Source organism: Psammomys obesus, unplaced genomic scaffold (assembly GCF_907164565.1).
Source record: "Psammomys obesus unplaced genomic scaffold, mPsaObe1.curated_primary_1811, whole genome shotgun sequence".
Taxonomy (NCBI): Eukaryota; Metazoa; Chordata; class Mammalia; order Rodentia; family Muridae; genus Psammomys; species Psammomys obesus.
The window spans coordinates 54,430,094-54,446,940 of record NW_026585644.1 but is presented as its reverse complement, the minus strand read 5'-3'; the positions used below and the strand labels follow the sequence as shown (position 1 = coordinate 54,446,940).

General features: G+C 39.2%; 2 protein-coding genes across 28 annotated transcripts in view; one reads left to right on the top strand and one right to left on the bottom strand.

Annotated features, from left to right (window-relative positions):
- Positions 1-16,847, top strand: part of Nrxn1 (neurexin 1) — a 1,203,268-nt gene that overhangs the window by 41,185 nt on the left and 1,145,236 nt on the right. The window lies entirely within an intron of this gene.
- On the bottom strand, positions 8,862-9,101 carry LOC129686161 (transmembrane protein 258-like). The gene has a single exon (XM_055619937.1). The coding sequence runs from the start codon at positions 9,099-9,101 to the stop codon at positions 8,862-8,864; it is 240 nt and encodes a 79-aa protein (XP_055475912.1).

The window sequence follows — 16,847 nt, the reverse complement described above, 5'->3', positions numbered from 1 at the left end:
TTTTTTTTTTTTTTTTTTTTTTTTTTTTTTTTTTTTTTTTTTTTTTTATTTTTTCTTTTTAGTTACATTTTCTTAACTCCGTGTCCCAGCTGTATCCCGCTCCCTCATTCCCTCCCCAACCCCACACTCCCTCCCTGGTCTCCTCCCTGCCCCTTTCCAAGTCCCCTGATAGGGGAGGACCTCCTCCCCTTTCATCTGTCCCTGTTTTATCAGGTATCTTCAGGGCTGGCTGCAAAGTCCTCCTCTGTGGCCTAACAGACTGCTCCTCCCCTGGGGGGGGGTGTCAAACAGCCTGCCCTTGAGATCCTGTTAGAAATAGTCCGTGTTCCCCTTACTTTGGAAAACTACTTGGTTACTGAGCTACCACGGGCCACATCCGAGCAGAAGTTCTAGGTTATATCCATAGATGGTCCTTGGTTGAGTTTCAGTCTCAGAAAAGACCCTGTGCCCAGATATATTTGGTCCTTGTAGAGCTCCTATCCTTTCCATATCATACTAACTTCCCTTCTTTCATATGATTCCCTGCACTCTGCCGAGGGTTTGGTTATGAGTCTTAGTGTCTGCTTTGAAACACTGCTAGGTAGAGTCTTTCAGATGCCTTTTGTGGTAGACTCCTGTCATAAGTTCAAGGCACATCCCATTTGTCTTTCTAAATGAGGATTAATCACCTTCGCCTGTGTCCACTTTCTTGATTATCTTCTTTAGGTGTGTAGATTTCATTATGTTTATCATGTCTTGTAGGTCTATATAAGCGAGTATATACCAAGTTTGTCTTTCTCCTTCTGGGATACTTCACTCAGAATGATCTTTTCTAGATCCCACCACTTGCCTGCAAATTTCATGATTTCCTCCTTTTTGATTGCTGAGTAGTATTCCATTGTGTAAAAATACCACAATTTCTGTATCCATTCCTCCGTTGATGGACATCTGGGTTGTTTCCAAGTTCTGGCTATTACAAATAAAGCTGCTACGAACATGGTTGAACAAATGTCCCTGTTGTGTACTTGAGCAAATTTTGGGTATATACCTAGGAGTGGTATAGCTGGGTCTTGAGGTAGCACTACTCCTAGTTGTCTGAGAAAGCGCCAGATTGACTTCCAGAGTGGTTGAACCAGTTTACATTCCCACCAGCAATGGAGGAGGGTTCCCTTTTCTCCACAACCTCTCCAGCATGTGCTATCACTTGAGTTTTTCATCTTGGCCATTCTGATGGGTGTAAGGTGAAATCTCAGGGTCGTTTTGATTTGCATTTCCCTAATGGCTAATGAGGTTGAGCATTTCTTTAAGTGTTTCTCTGCCATTCGATGTTCCTCTTTCGAGAATTCTCTGTTTAGCTCTGTTCCCCATTTTTTAAGTGGATTACTTGGTTTGTTGCTTTTCTGCTTCTTTAGTTCTTTATATATACTTGATATTAGCCCTCTGTCAGATAAAGGGTTGGTGAAGATTCTTTCCCAATCTGTAGGCTGTCTATTTGTTTTGATGACAGTGTCTTTTGCTTTACAGAAGCTTTTCAGTTTCATGAGGTCCCATTTATTGATTGTTGCTCTTAGAGCCTGCGCTGTTGGTGTTCTGTTCAGGAAGTTGTCTCCTGTGCCAATGAGTTCTAGGCTGTTTCCCACTTTTTTTTCCAGCTGATGTAGAGTATCTGGTTTTATGTTGAGGTCCTTGATCCACTTGGACTTTAGTTTTGTGCAGGGTGATAAATATGGGTCTATTTTCATTTTTCTGCATGTAGACATCCAGTTGGTCCAGCACCATTTGTTGAAGATGCTGTCTTTTTTCCATTGAATGGATTTGGCTTCTTTGTCAAATATTGAGTATTCATAGGTGTGTGGGTTTATTTCTGGGTCTTCTATGCGATTCCATTGATCCTCCTTTCTGTTTCTATGCCAATACCATGCAGTTTTTATTACTGTTGCCCTGTAGTACAGCTTGAGATCGGGAATGGAGATACCTCCAGATGATCTGTTGTTGTACAGAATTGTTTTGGAGATTCTGGGTTTTTTGTTTCTCCATATGAAGCTGAGAATCTTTTTTTCAAGGTCTGTAAAGAATTGAGTTGGTATTTTGATGGGAATTGCATTGAATCTGTAAATTGCTTTTGGCAGGATGGCCATTTTCACAATGTTAATCCTACCAATCCATGAGCACGGGAGATCTTTCCATCTTCTGAGATCTTCTTCAATTTCTTTCTTCAAAGACTTGAAGTTTTTCTCAAACAGGTCTTTCACTTGCTTGGTTAGAGTCACACCAAGGTACTTTATGTTATTAGTGGCTATTGTGAAGGGTGTTGTTTCCCTAATTTCTTTCTCGGCCTTTTTGTCTTTGGTATACAAGAGGGCTTCTGATTTTTTTGAGTTGATTTTGTATCCTGCCACTTTGCTGAAGGTGTTTATCAGCTGAAGAAGTTCTCTGGTTGAATCTTTGGGTTCGCTCATGTATACTATCATATCATCTGCAAATAGTGACACTTTGACCTCTTCCTTTCCGATTTGTATCCCCTTGATCTCCTTTAGTTGTCTTATTGCTCTGGCTAGGACTTCAAGTACAATGTTAAAGAGATATGGAGAGAGTGGGCAGCCTTGTCTTGTCCCTGATTTCAGTGGGATTGCTTTAAGTTTCTCTCCATTGAGTTTGATGTTGGCTATAGGCTTGCTGTATATTGCCTTTACTATCTTTAGGTATGTGCCTTGTATCCCTGATCTCTCCAAGACTTTAAACATAAATGGGTGTTGGACTTTGTCAAATGCTTTTTCAGCATCTAAGGAGATGATCATGTGGTTTTTCTCCTTCATTTTGTTTATGTGGTGGATTACATTGATGGATTTCCGTATGTTGAACCACCCTTGCATTCCTGGGATGAAGCCTACTTGATCATGGTGGATGATATCTTTGATGTGTTCTTGGATTCGGTTTGCAAGTATTTTATTGAGTATTTTTGCATCAATGTTCATAAGAGAGATAGGTCTGAAGTTCTCTTTTTTGGTTGGATCTTTGTGTGGTTTAGGTATCAAAGTGACTGTGGCTTCATAGAATGAGTTTGGTAGTGTTCCTTCTGTTTCTATTTTATGGAATAGTTTGAGGAGAATTGGTGTTAGTACTTCTTTGAAGGTCTTGTAGAATTCTGCGCTGAAGCCATCTGGTCCAGGGCTTTTTTTGGAGGGGAGACTGTTAATGACTGCTTCAATTTCCTTGGGAGATATAGGACTATTCAGTCTTTCTACCTGATCTTGACTTAATTTTGGTAGATGGAATCTGTCAAGAAAGTTATCCATTTCATTTAGATTTTCAAATTTTGTGCCATATAGGCTTTTGTAGTATGACCTAATAATCGTTTGGATTTCCTCAGTGTCTGTAGTTATGTCCCCATTTTCCTGTCTGATTTTGCTGATTTGTATGGTTTCTCTCTGCTTTTTAGTTAGTTTGGCTAAGGGTTTGTCTATCTTGTTGATTTTCTCAAAGAACCAGCTTTTTGTTTCATTGATTCTTTGGATAATTTTATTTGTTTCTAATTGATTGATTTCTGCCCTTAGTTTGATTATTTCCAGCCGTCTGCTCCTCTTGGGTGTATCTGCTTCTTTTTTTTCTAGGTTTTTCAGTTGGGCCATTAAGTTGTTTGTATGTGATGTTACAGATTTCTTCTTGTAGGCACTTAGTGCTATAAATTTTCCTCTGAGCACTGCTTTCAATGTGTCCCATAAATTTGGGTATGTTGTGCCTTCATTTTCATTGAATTCTAGAAAGTCTTTAATTTCTTTCTTTATTTCTTCCTTGACCCAGCTGTCATTGAGTAGTAAGTTGTTCAGTTTCCATGTGCGTGTCGGCTTTTTGTTGTTTCTGTTGTTGTTGATGTCCAGCTTTAGTCCATGGTGGTCAGATAGTATACAAGGGATTATTTCAATCCTTTTGTATCTGTTGAGGCTTGCTTTGTGACCAACTATATGGTCTATTTTGGAGAAGGTTCCATGCGGTGCTGAAAAGAAGGTGTACTCTTTTGAGTTTGGGTGAAAAGATCTGTAGACATCTATTAGGTCCATTTGATTTAGGGATTCTGTGAGTGCTTTTATTTCCCTATTTGGTGTCTGTCTGGTTGATCTGTCCCTTGATGAGAGTGGGGTGTTGAAGTCTCCCACTATTAAGGTATTAGGATCAATGTATGATTTAAGCTTTAATATTGTTTCATTTACGAATGTAGGTGCTCTTGTATTTGGGGCATAGATATTCAAAATTGTGATGTCCTCTTGTTGGATTTTTCCTTTGATGAGAATATAGTGGCCCTCCTTATCTTTTTTGATTAACTTGGGTTGAAAGTCTATTTTATTAGATATTAGGATGGCTACTCCAGCTTGTTTTCTGGAACCATTTGCTTGAAAAACATTTTTCCAGCCCTTTACTCTGAGGTAGTGTTTATCTTTGTTGCATAGGTGTGTTTCTTGGATGCAACAGAATGTTGGGTCCTGTTTCCGTAACCATTCTGTTAGCCTGTGTCTTTTTATTGGTGAGTTGAGTCCATTAATATTGATAGATAATATTGACCAATGCATGTTAGTTCCTTTTGTAATGGAGTCGATGATCTTACCTTGTTTCATTGCTTGTTTTCTTTTCATTTTTGTTGGGACATTATCTGTATGCCCTGTTTTCTTGGGTGAATTCGTTTTCGTTGGATTGGAGTTTTCCTTCTAGTATCTTCTGTAGGGTTGGTTTGCTGTATAGATATTGCGTAAATTTAGTTTTGTCATGGAATATTTTGTTTTCTCCATCTATGTTGATTGAAAGCTTTGCAGGGTATAGTAGTCTCGGTTGACATTTGTGATCTCTTAGAGTCTCCATGATGCTTGCCCAGGCCCTTCTGGCTTTCATAGTTTCTGATGAGAAGTCTGGTGTGATTCTGATAGGTCTACCTTCATATGTTACTTGGCCTTTTTCCCTTGCTGCTTTTAATATCTTTTCTTTGTTCTGTAGATTTAGTGTTTTGACTATGATGTGACGTGATGTGTTTCTTTTCTGGTCTAGTCTATTTGGTGTTCTGTAGGCCTCTTGTATATTTATGGACATCTCTTTCTTTAAGTTGGGAAAATTTTCTTCTATGATTTTTTTGAAAATATTTTCTGGACCTTGGAGCCTGGAGTCTTCTTTTTCATCAATTCCTATTATTCTTAGATTTTGTCTTTTCATAGCATCCTTGATTTCTTGGATATTTTGTGATTGGAATTTTTCTGATTTTACTTTTTCTTTGAGAGAAGTATCAATTTCTGCAAGTGTGTCTTCAGCTCCAGAGATTCTCTCTTCCATCTCTTGTATTCTGTTGGTGATGCTTACTTTTGTGGTTCCTGATCTTTTCTCCAAGTTCTCCAGCTCAAGAGTTTTCTCATTTTGTGTTTGCTTTATTGATTCTAATTCTGTTTTCATGCCTTGCACCATTTCTTTTATGTGTTTGAATTTGGATTCCTGTCTCTCTACGATGGACTCTATTTCTTTGTTCATTTCCTTTTTGTATGCCACTAATTTTTTCTCTACTTGTGCCTCTATTTGTTTGGCTATGTTTGCCTGTGTTTCTTTAAGGGTTTTGTCTATTTCTTCTTTCTTTACCTCCAATTGACTGGCCAACTCTTTGAAAGATTTGTTCATTTCCTCCTTATAAGCCTCAAATAATTGAGCAAGCATGGCTTTAAGGTCATTTTCCTGTGCTTCTGATGAATTGGAGTATCCATCGATTTTGGGGTTTGCTGGTGAAGTCATGATGTCCTGATTTATGTTGGAAGTGTTCTTTCGCCTACCCCTGGCCATTGGCTTGTCTGAGACCTTCCCTGTTTGTTTTTGGATTCTGCCGATCAGACTGGTACTGTCTCTCTCTCGAGTCTGGAGAATTCTTCAGGAAGTTGAGAGAGGTCCCGTGTCCTTAGCGTATGCTGAGGACTAGCTGTACCTGTGGGAGGAAAGTACGCAGGCGCAAACAGAGGCAAATGCAAGCGTGCGTGCGTGTGTGTGTATATGTGTGTGTGTGTGTAAGTGGGTGTGGGCGTGTGTCTCGAGGGACAGAGTGATGGCTAATGTTGAACCCTTGAGTGTGTGGGAGGGGCTCTGCAATGTATATGTCGCAGGCGCTAGTGATGATCGCAGCGCAATTTCTGGCATTAACTGCCTTAACTCCTCAATTAGACCCACAGAGCAGGAACTTCAATGTTCCAAGTGCCCCTCTGTTTCCCAAAGTGGGTATATGGGTGGGAGGGGGTTCGATGCCTGGCTTCTGTTTTAGCAGAACCCAGGATCAGTGGAGCTGCAGATTCTCAAGGGTGCACTCACTTACAGGCAGGACACTTGGCAGAGATCGGCGTATCTGGGCTCTCTGCTCTCTGGTTTGGCCCTGCTTCTTTGATGTGCTCCGCCAGTTCCGTGCTGCTGTCACTGCCAGGTTATGAGGTCTTGCTGCAGCTGGAGATTTCAGGGTGGTCACGTCAGTGGGAATCGGGGTAATCAGCCTTTCTGTTCTCTGGTTTGGCCCTGGTTAGTCTTAAACTGGAGGGCTGATGTGCCCCGCCAGCTCAGTGCTGCTCCGCCGCCAGGTTAGAAAGTCCCGCTGTAACTGGAGACTGGGTTGCTAGTCCAGATGCTTTCTGGGAAGTCCTGGGGTCTCTTTACTGTGCTCTCCAAGCTTCGGAGGCCCAGCGCCTGGTGTGTCTAGCTTGTATGGCGTTTTTGTCTGGTTTTGGTGATTATATAGCGAATTCTCTGTCACTGTGGGATTGGGCGGGCCGTACCAACAGTGATGGCGCTCCTGCGGAGCTAGTATGGCGTCTAGCAGACTCGGGCCCTGGGAGGATGGTGCAGCCGCCGCGAGTGAATCTGGGACTCCGAGACCCAGTACTGCTGGCCTTTGCCGATAAAGGGCTTGGGGCTCCGCCTCAGTGGCTGCAGGCCCCAGGCAGTTAGGTCTGCGCTGAGAAAGGCGAGTCGGCTGTGCCTGTGCCGAGGAGGAGGGAGGTCTGGGGGAGGGGAGTGCCGAGAGATCAAAGGATCGTTTCTCACCTTCCCCAATCAAGTCCGTGGGTGACCCGAGACCAAGGTTTTCACCTCCTGCGATGTTCCCTGTTGTTTAGAAAGTCTCTCCGTTGTTTCCCTGGCTTCAGAAGTTCTTCCACACATCAGCTCAGAACTTTATCTCCTCCACAGCTCGGAAACTGTGTGTGCTAGTCGCCATCTTGGCTCCGCCCCCCCATTTTTTTTTTTTGTATCCATTCCTCTGTTGAGGGACATCTAGGTTGTCTTCAGATTTTGGCTATTACAAATAAAGCTGCTATGAACATAGTTGAGCAAATATCCTTGTTGAATGGTGGGGCATCTTTTGGGTATATGACCAGGAGTGGTATAGCTGGGTCTTGAGGTAGTGCTATTCCCAGTTTTCTAAGAAAGTACCATATTGGTTTCCAAAGTGGTTGTACAAGTTTGCACTCCCAACAGAATTGGATGAAGGTTTTCCTTTCTTTTGAGTGAGGTAATCCAGAAATAGAAAGAATCATGTGGTATACACTCACTTATAAGCTGATATGAGCCATATAATATAGGATAGCCATACTAAAATTTACAGAACTAAGGAAGCTAAAGAACAAGGAGGACTCTAGGGAGGATGCTTAAATCTCATTCAGTATGGCAAACAGCATAGATACCAGAAGCACTGGAAGAGAGGGAACAAGATGGGAGTCTACTATAGAGGGTCCTCTGAAAGACTCCACCCAACAGGGGATTGAAGCAGATGATGAGACTCACAGATGAACTTTGCACAGAGTGCAGGGAGTTTTATGGAAGAAGGGGTGGAGGATAGAAGGATATGGAGGGGACAGGAGCCTCACAAGGAGACCAACAAAGCTAAAACCCTGAGCCCAGGGAGTCCTGCAGAGACTGATGCACAACCAAGGACTATGCATGAAGAGGACCTAGGCCCCTGCTCAGATGTAAACCATAGGCAGCTCAGTCTCCATGTGGGAGTCCAAGTAAGAGGAGCATGAGCTGCCTCTGTTATGACCTCAATTGCCTATTCTTTAATCACTTTTCTTTGCTGAAGTGGCCTGGCCAGGCCACAGAGAAAGAGGATCCAGACAGTCCTTATGAGACCTGATAAGCTATGGGCAGATGGCAGCGGAGGAGAACTCCCCCTGTCAGTCAACTAGGGGAAAGGGATATAGGGGGAGAGGAAGGGAAGGTGGGACTATAGGAGTTGAGGGAGGGGGCTTCAATCGGGATATACAATGAATAAATTATAAAAGAAGAAGATCTGGATTTGGGAGGTGCAATTTTAGTTTCATTTTTAATATTTAGATTTTATGCTGTATGTTGTATAACTTGGTAAAATGTTAATTTTTATCTGATATATGATAATCACCCATCTAAGGGATCATCGAAGCTTCAAGTTATAAACATAAAATGAATATTCACATTGATTTTCACAAGGTGAAAATTTTGAATTTTTTACATATTTTATTTTCTCTGTTTAAATTCAATCTACTTAATGGTACAGGTCGCACAAGTACCTTCTCATTGTACAAGATTAGGATGCACTGTGTAAGGGACATATTCTTTCAAGATTAGTAACACACAATAACGCTGTGTGGAAGAGCGGACTTTTTCCTCTCCTACACCTTATCTTCCTCCTACATGAAGGTAATCTTTATTAAGACAATCAGGCTACATGCTTTACAAGTCTTTACTTCTATGAATTTGCACATATATACACAATGCATATTGATTTTTTTTTGCATACATCTGCTTTTATTGTAAACAGCAGGTGGGGCACTTGTAGCAATGGTAAAAAATTAATTTACAAAAGCAGGGACTTGGTGAGCTGCCTGGTGGGTACCCTTGGAGACTCATACGTATGTGCCAACCCAGAGCAGAAGGAAGAAGATTCCAAAGCCCATGAAGAATGAGGCTACCAAGTTGATGAGGAGCTTTTTGTAAATGTTGCATGTGTACTTGGTGGAGGTGACCTCGTAAACAAAGAAGCAGGCGGTAAAAAACATACTGATGGCCAGAAGTACCACAGTCAGGTGTGGGAAGACAGCCGGGTTCACCGGGCTGGTATACCTACTCATGGCCTCGAGGTCCATTTTGCCCCACACAGGATCGCATATTGTTTTTTAATGATTTACTTTTGTCAATGTTTTAAATTTTTGTGTATATTTGTATATGATTATGTATTGGTGCTTACAAAGATAAGGAAATGTATCAGGTCTGGTGGAACTAGAGGTGTAAGCCCCTTTGACCTGGGTGATGGAAAATGAACTGGGGTCTTATGCAGAAGCAGGAAGCACTCCACCTGTGGTCCATCTCTTCAATCCTGTAGGGTTTTTTTTATGTTTGTTTGTTTGTTTTTTGTTTTTCCTAAATATACTTCTGGGGGTTGTGTTTTCCATTTCCTAGGTATGAGAAATTTATGTTTATTATCTCAGGTAAAAGTATTCATAGTGTTTCCTAGCTTGTGGCATGGTTTATTGATTTTGATAAATATATTCTTTCTTGTTTTTACTGCTAACATATACAATATGTATCCACTATGTAGTGTCCATATTTAGATCTATGTATAGACATAGTTCTAATTTGTTTATTTTTTTAATTATACACTTTAAAATTTTTCTTATTAATTACAATTTATTCACTTTGTATCCAAGCTGTAGGCCCTTCCCTCATCCTCTCCTAACCACACCCTCCCTCCCTCTTCTCCTTCCTTCCCCTCCCCCAGTCCAGTGATGGGGCAGTCCTCCTCCCCTTCCATCTGACCCTTGCTTATCAGGTCTCATCAGGACTGACTGCATTCTCTTCCTCTAAAATAGTCAATAAAATACTAATAAACTGAATCCAAGAACACCACCATGATATCATCCAAGATATCATCCACTATGACCAAGTAGGTTTCATCCTACTTGGCATACAGGGGTGGTTCAACATATGGAAATCCATCAATGTAATCCACCATATAAACAAACTGAAGGAGAAAACCACATGATCATCTCCTTAGATGCTGGAAAAGCATTTGACAAAATCCAATACCCATTCATGTTTAAAGTCTTGGAGAGATAAAGGATACAAGGCACATACCTAAACTTGATAAAGACAGTATACAGCAAGCCTATAGCCAACATCAAACTAAACAGAGAGAAACTTAAATCAATTCCACTGAAATCAGGTACAAGGCAAAGGCTGCTCACTCATACTTCTAATATATAAGCAAAATTTCTTATTTACCAAAATGAAAGTGCTTGCAGCTAATTACTGCCAGATTAGTGTAAGAGATACTTCTAAATATATTCAAATTAACAGAGCATAAAACCCCAAATTCTATACTTAGTCTGTCATTGCTACCACATAAGCGGATATATGCCTATCACTTGGGAGGTGAAGTCAGGAAGATTCAAAAGTTAAGGTCATCTTCCCTACATGATGGGTGAATTCAGAGTACAGCATGTGCTACCTGACAACCTTTCTCAAAATGCTCACAACACCTTCCTTTTTTATTATGTGTATCATTAGAATTTAATGTTATTACAGTTTGCTTGTCCCAGATATCATGGGGAAGGAAACATGGTCATACCTTAATTTAATTCTCCTGGTTATTGGTGAGGAAGAGCATCATGCCCCACATTTTTTTTAATTTTATTTTTTTCTTATCAGTTACATTTTATTAACTCTGTATCCCAGCCGTGTCCCGCTCCCTCATTACCTCCCAATCCCACCCTCCCTCCTTCATCTCCATCATGCCCCTTTCCAAGTCCACTGATGGGGGGACCTCCTCCCCATTCATCTGATCCTGTTTTATCAGGTATCTTCAGGACTGGTTGCCTAACAGGACTGTTGCCTAACAGGACTGTGGCCTAACAGGACTGCTCCTCCCTTGGGGGGTGGGGAGGTCAAAGAACCAGTCATTGAGTTTCTGTTACAAATAGTCCTTGTTCCCCTCACTATGGGAAACCAATTGGTTACTGAGCTACCACAGGCTACATCTGAGCAGAGGTTCTAGGTTATATCTATATATGGTCCTTGGTTGAATGTCAGTCTCAGAAAAGACCCTATGCCCAGATATATTTGGTCTATTTGGTCCTTGTGGAGCTCCTATCCTTTCTCCATCATACTAACTCCCCTTCTTTCATATGATTCCCTGTACTCTGCTGAAGGTTTGGTCATGAGTCTTTGTATCTGCTTTGAAAACACTGCTAGTTAGAGTCTTTCAGATGTGCTCAGTAGACTCCTGTCATACGTTCAATGCACATCCCATCTGTCTTTCTAAATGAGGATTGATCATCTTACCCCATGTCTGCTCTCTTGATTATCTTTTTTAGGTGTATAGATTTCATTATGTTTTTCATATCTTATAGGTCTATATAAGTGAGTATATACCGTGTTTGTCTTTCTCCTTCTGGGATATTTCACTCAGAATGATCTTTTCTAGATCTCACCATTTGCCTGCAAATTTTCATGATTTCCTCCTTTTTGATTGCTGAGTAGTATTCCATTGTGTAAAAATACCACAATTTCTGTACCCATTTCTCCGTTGATGGACATCTGAGTTGTTTCCAGGTTCTGGCTATTACAAATAAAGCTGCTATAAACATGGTTGAGCAAATATCCCTTTTGTGTACTTGAGCAAACTTTGGGTATATACCTAGCAGTGGTATAGCTGGGTCTTGAGGAAGCACTATTCGTAATTGTCTGAGAAAGCGCCAGATAGATTTCCAGAGTGGTTGTATCAGTTTACATTTCCACCAGCAGTGGAGGAGGGTGCCCTTTTCTCCACAACCTCTCCAGTATGTGTTGTCACTTGAGTTTTTCATCTTGGCCATTCTGATGGGTGTAAGGTGAAATCTCAGGGTCGTTTTGATTTGCATTTCCCTGATGGCTAATGAGGTTGAGCATTTCTTTAAGTGTTTCTCTGCCATTCGATATTCCTCTGTCGAGAATTCTCTGTTTAGCTCTGTTCCCCATTTTTTAAGTGGATTACTTGGTTTGCTGCTTTTCAGCTTCTTTAGTTCTTTGTATATACTCGATATTAGTCCTCTGTCAGATAAAGGGTTAGTGAAGATTCTTTCCCAATCTGTAGGCAGGCATTTTGTTTTGATGACAGTGTCCTTTGCTTTACAGAAGCTTTTCAGTTTCATGAGGTCCCATTTATTGATTGTTGCTCTTAGAGCCTGTGCTGTTGGTGTTCTGTTCAGGAAGTTGTCTCTTGTGCCAATGAGTTCTAGGCTGTTTCCCTCTTTTTTTTCCAACTGATTTAGAGTATCTGGTTTTATGTTGAGGTCCTTGATCCACTTGGGCTTTAGTTTTGTGCAGGGTGATAAATATGGATCTATTTTTATTTTTCTGCATGTAGACATCCAGTTGGACCAGCACCATTTGTTGAAGATGCTGTCTTTTTTCCATTGAATGGTTTTGGCTTCTTTGTCAAAAATTGAGTATTCATAAGTGTGTGGGTTTATTTCTGGGTCTTCTATGCGGTTCCATTGATCCTCCTTTCTGTTTTTATGCCAATACCATGCAGTTTTTATTACTATTGCTCTGTAGTACAACTTGAGATCGGGGATGGGGATACCTCCAGATGATCTGTTGTTGTACAGGATTGTTTTGGAAATTCTGCATGCCCCACATTTTAACCACTTTCTTGTTTGTTTTCCTTTGCAATTGCCCTGTAATTTTATGAAGCATTTGCTATTTTGCTGTTTTTATACTGGGTACCTGTGCATCATTTAGAAACCGCACACACTCTTTTAGACTGCAGTCTGTCTTTGTTCCTTTTGAACTTTTCAATTTTATTTCATTTTCATGTGAACAAAATTGTCAATTCTTTATTTCATTTGGTTGTATTTCTCAGTTGGTACTATCTACTAAGATATGATGCTATATATTGGTACACATTTTATAAAACATATTTTTTTGGATTAATACATTTCTTGTTCCATTATCTTTTTGTTGCATCCCCTTTTCTCTTACTACCACAACACACTCCAGTAAATTCTACCACAATGGCATTCCTATTCGTATTTTTGAATTGTCACAGATATTAAAGGAAGTTGTAGCCCATAGACTGAGTCTCCAAGTGGGTTTCCTAGTAAGGGGTGCAGTGATTGTCTCTGACATGAACTCAGTGACAGTTTCTTTGATCACCTCTCCCTGGGAGGTGCAGCCTTGCCAGGCCACAGAGGAAGACAAATCAACCAGTTGTGATGAGATAGAAGGGGAAGAGGACCTCCCTATCAGTGGAGTAGGGGAGGGGTATATAGGGAGAAGGGGGAGGGAGTGTGGGATTGAGAGGAGTGGAGGGGAGTGGGCCACAGCTAGTATACAAAGTGAATACATTGTACGAAATAATAGTAATTAATAAAAATGCAAAAAAAATAAGCATGATCAAAATGTTTAGGAGTGAAGAAGCTTTTGCACCTACAACTTTTGTTATTAAATATGCATTTAGTAACTGTCTTTTCTGTGAAAATATAAAAAATAGGCCCTAGAGATATAGAGATGCAAAACCTTTCAACCTTTTCAGCTGAAAAATACATGAGTTCAACTGAAGATAATGATTTTCCACATGTGAAATGAATTTAAATATCATGTTTTAAATTGTTAATATTTTTTCTCTTTTGTAAAGATAGAAAGCTTCAGAGGATTAAAAAAATAAAAATATTTTTAAACCAAATAACTCCAAAGTGAATAAATGATAATTTTTTTTTAAAGTTGTACTCTGTCTACTGCTGGATACTATGTTCCTTATGCAAAATTGTTGGATTCAAAAATCATAGGTTTGAGACTCTTTTTCCATAAATTTCTGTTAGTCAGTATTGAAAAAGATCAGTAAGGTCTCAACATGGTTTTCTTCTAATATAGATAACTATAATTCTCCTATCCCTGGAATTTTTTAAAATTCATATATATAATTATATATGATACATATATGTATTATATTTACATATAACATACACATACATTTACATCTACATACACATACATATGTGTGACATGTATTATATATGTATATATACATATATCTATGTTTATATATATGTATTATATATGTATAGATACATATATGTATGTATATATGTGTATGTGTATGTATATGTATGAGACAGGGTTTCTCTTGGCTGTTCTGGACTCACTTCGTAGACCAGGATGGCCTTAAATTCAGAGATCCACCTGCCTCTCTCATTGCTGGGGTTACAGAAGTGTGCCACCATGCCCAGCTCCTCTGTAAACTATGTAATAAGCTCAATGATATGGCTGAGGATGACTAAGGTCAAAATGGTGGTGATGAAGACTGTGAGGAAGGAGGAATAGCATTACCAGGCCAGTTGGCAGAACAAACTGCTAGCATGCTGTATTTACATCCACACCAAATGCATTGTCAGCTTTTCCTGTGGTGACTGCACAGTATTCTTCATCAGCCCAAGTCAGAAGAGGAGAGGTGCACCTACCGCTCCAATACCCCAGAACACTGCCTCATTGAGCTTTCATGCTCAACTCGATCGCACTTTGGTCTTGTGTATACTGTCGTCCTGGTGATCCTCGAACTTACCTATCTTTTCATATATTTTTAATGTGTTTTAGTTAGCTTATAAGATCAGTCATCTGCTCTTCCTCTCTTTTGTTTTCTGGTTCTCTTCTAGATTTTTGAAAATATATTTGTCAATTAGTGGAACTTAGGGAGAGAGAAACTGCCAAATGTTGAGCCTATTATTTGGTTCCAATTTCTTTAGTTTTTATTGGAAAACTTTAGTAGATATAGTTGTATATCTGAAAAGTTTTGAAACAAAAGCATATGGTATTGTAAAAACAGTGGATTTTTATAGAGATATAAGTAGAATTTGATACAAAGTACAAGTCAGTTACTCTTTAAAGACCTTCTCTGATTTTATTCTCATTGCCATGTAGTTAGTGTGGGAATTTTGCTAAAACAACCCCTCTTCCTAAATACATTTCAGTTGAAATAAGGTTGAAACTCTACTATCTTTATCCATAAGAAATATAGGTAATAGACTTTTCTCTTTTAACACAGACTATTAGGTGAGGAGAAAACTTTAAATATTTTAGAAATGTTCACTCTTCCTATCTCAGATAAATGCATACAGCTAACACAAGATTTAACAAGAAATATCAAAGTCATTTCTTTTTCATTTCCTTACTCTGGGAATTAAATTCTCGGTATAACTTAGGCAAATGCAGTTGACAAAGTATTTGTATTTCAATGTGATTGACAGATATTAGTCTACATTATATATCTTTTATTTTATTTTCTACAGATCTTCAGTACACATTCACTGATAGAGTTTCACACAAAAACAGGATGGGAAGGATAAAGAAAGGACTCTGCTATAGCTTGTGCAGGGGGCTTCAGTTAGTAATACAATGCTGCTGGTGTCTTTGAGACCATGGGCCTGTAACTTGAACAGCAGAAACAAATGCACTTCTGTGTGTCTGCAACTAGAATCAATGCTATTTTATAATAAATATACATACTATGGTTTTCAAAGGTATTGAAAATACACTATTTTTATACAACATCTAAATACTTTAACCTAAAAACAATTGGTAAATGAAGATTTTTCTTACCCCTTTTACAATTTAAATGACTTTAAAATACCCATAATTTTCTTTATAATTTGTGCTTACCTTCTAATATTTAGATTTTTCATTTTTGTTTAATAACAAGTTTGATAATATTTACTAGGTGTTAATTGCTACAAGCTGCTTTCTTAAATGAAATGTTTTCTTAAATGAAAGTTGGTGATTCTTTTTCATTGGTGATGTGCATCTTAAAATTTTAAGGTGTGAAGTATATTGAATTGGCATGAATATTCTGATATTACATATTTTAATTAGTTTTTGAATTTTGTTTTCTAGATTATAATATGACTACAACATTTCTTTCCATCCTTTTCTCCCCCAAATTCTCTCTCTCATATATTTCTCCTTGTATATGTCTATTATTAATCTTCTCAATTTCTATAGTGTTACTTATGTATTGGTTTTCAGAGCTAACTCTGATATTAGATAGCCAGTTGGTGATATTAGATAACCAAACCTCGCTTAGTTTGAATTTTCTCTGTTTTTCTTGTACTAAGAAAAAGGCTTTGATATTCTGGTAAAAGTGAGGTCTTAACCTTTGGGAGTGTGAAGGGGGAAGAACAAACAACAATAAACGAGAAGCAATGACAGATCGTGCATCTTTTGGATCAAGAATGTTTCTGAAGGTGGGTTCAGTTAAACTCTGCCATTGTTCTCTGCCCACTCTCTATGCAGCACTCCTGATGAGGTAGTGACCTGTGCTACTATTAACACTGTGGCAAGTCCAGCTTGATGATTGGCTAGAGTCATCACTTATCCTAGGTTCAGAACAGGTTGTGAACTTTCTGGTGTGAAGTATAAAAGAGTTATTCATGAAGAGCAAAAGCAGAACAATCTCAATTCCTTGCTTGCCTCAGGACAGGTTTCCATCACCAAGGGTAACAGAATTGCACAAAGCATTGTATTTCTAGAGGTGAGTGACTTCTATCGCTTTTCTTATTTTTCAGAAATTTCATTTCAGTTTGTAACAATATTTATTAGCAAATTGTCAAGAAACAGTATGGAAACTGTTGCATTGGAAGCTGGTTGGCTAATTTGATGCTAAATTTGAAAGGTTCTTTCCATACTTTTTTGCCTATTTGATGTCTGTTATGTTACATGTCGTTTACCCTTACATCCATGATGAAATGAGAGTGACAATAAACTAACATGAGATATGTGACAGTGTAAATGTTCCCCCTTTCCCCACGTGGAAATACACACACACACACACACACACACACACACACACACACACACACACA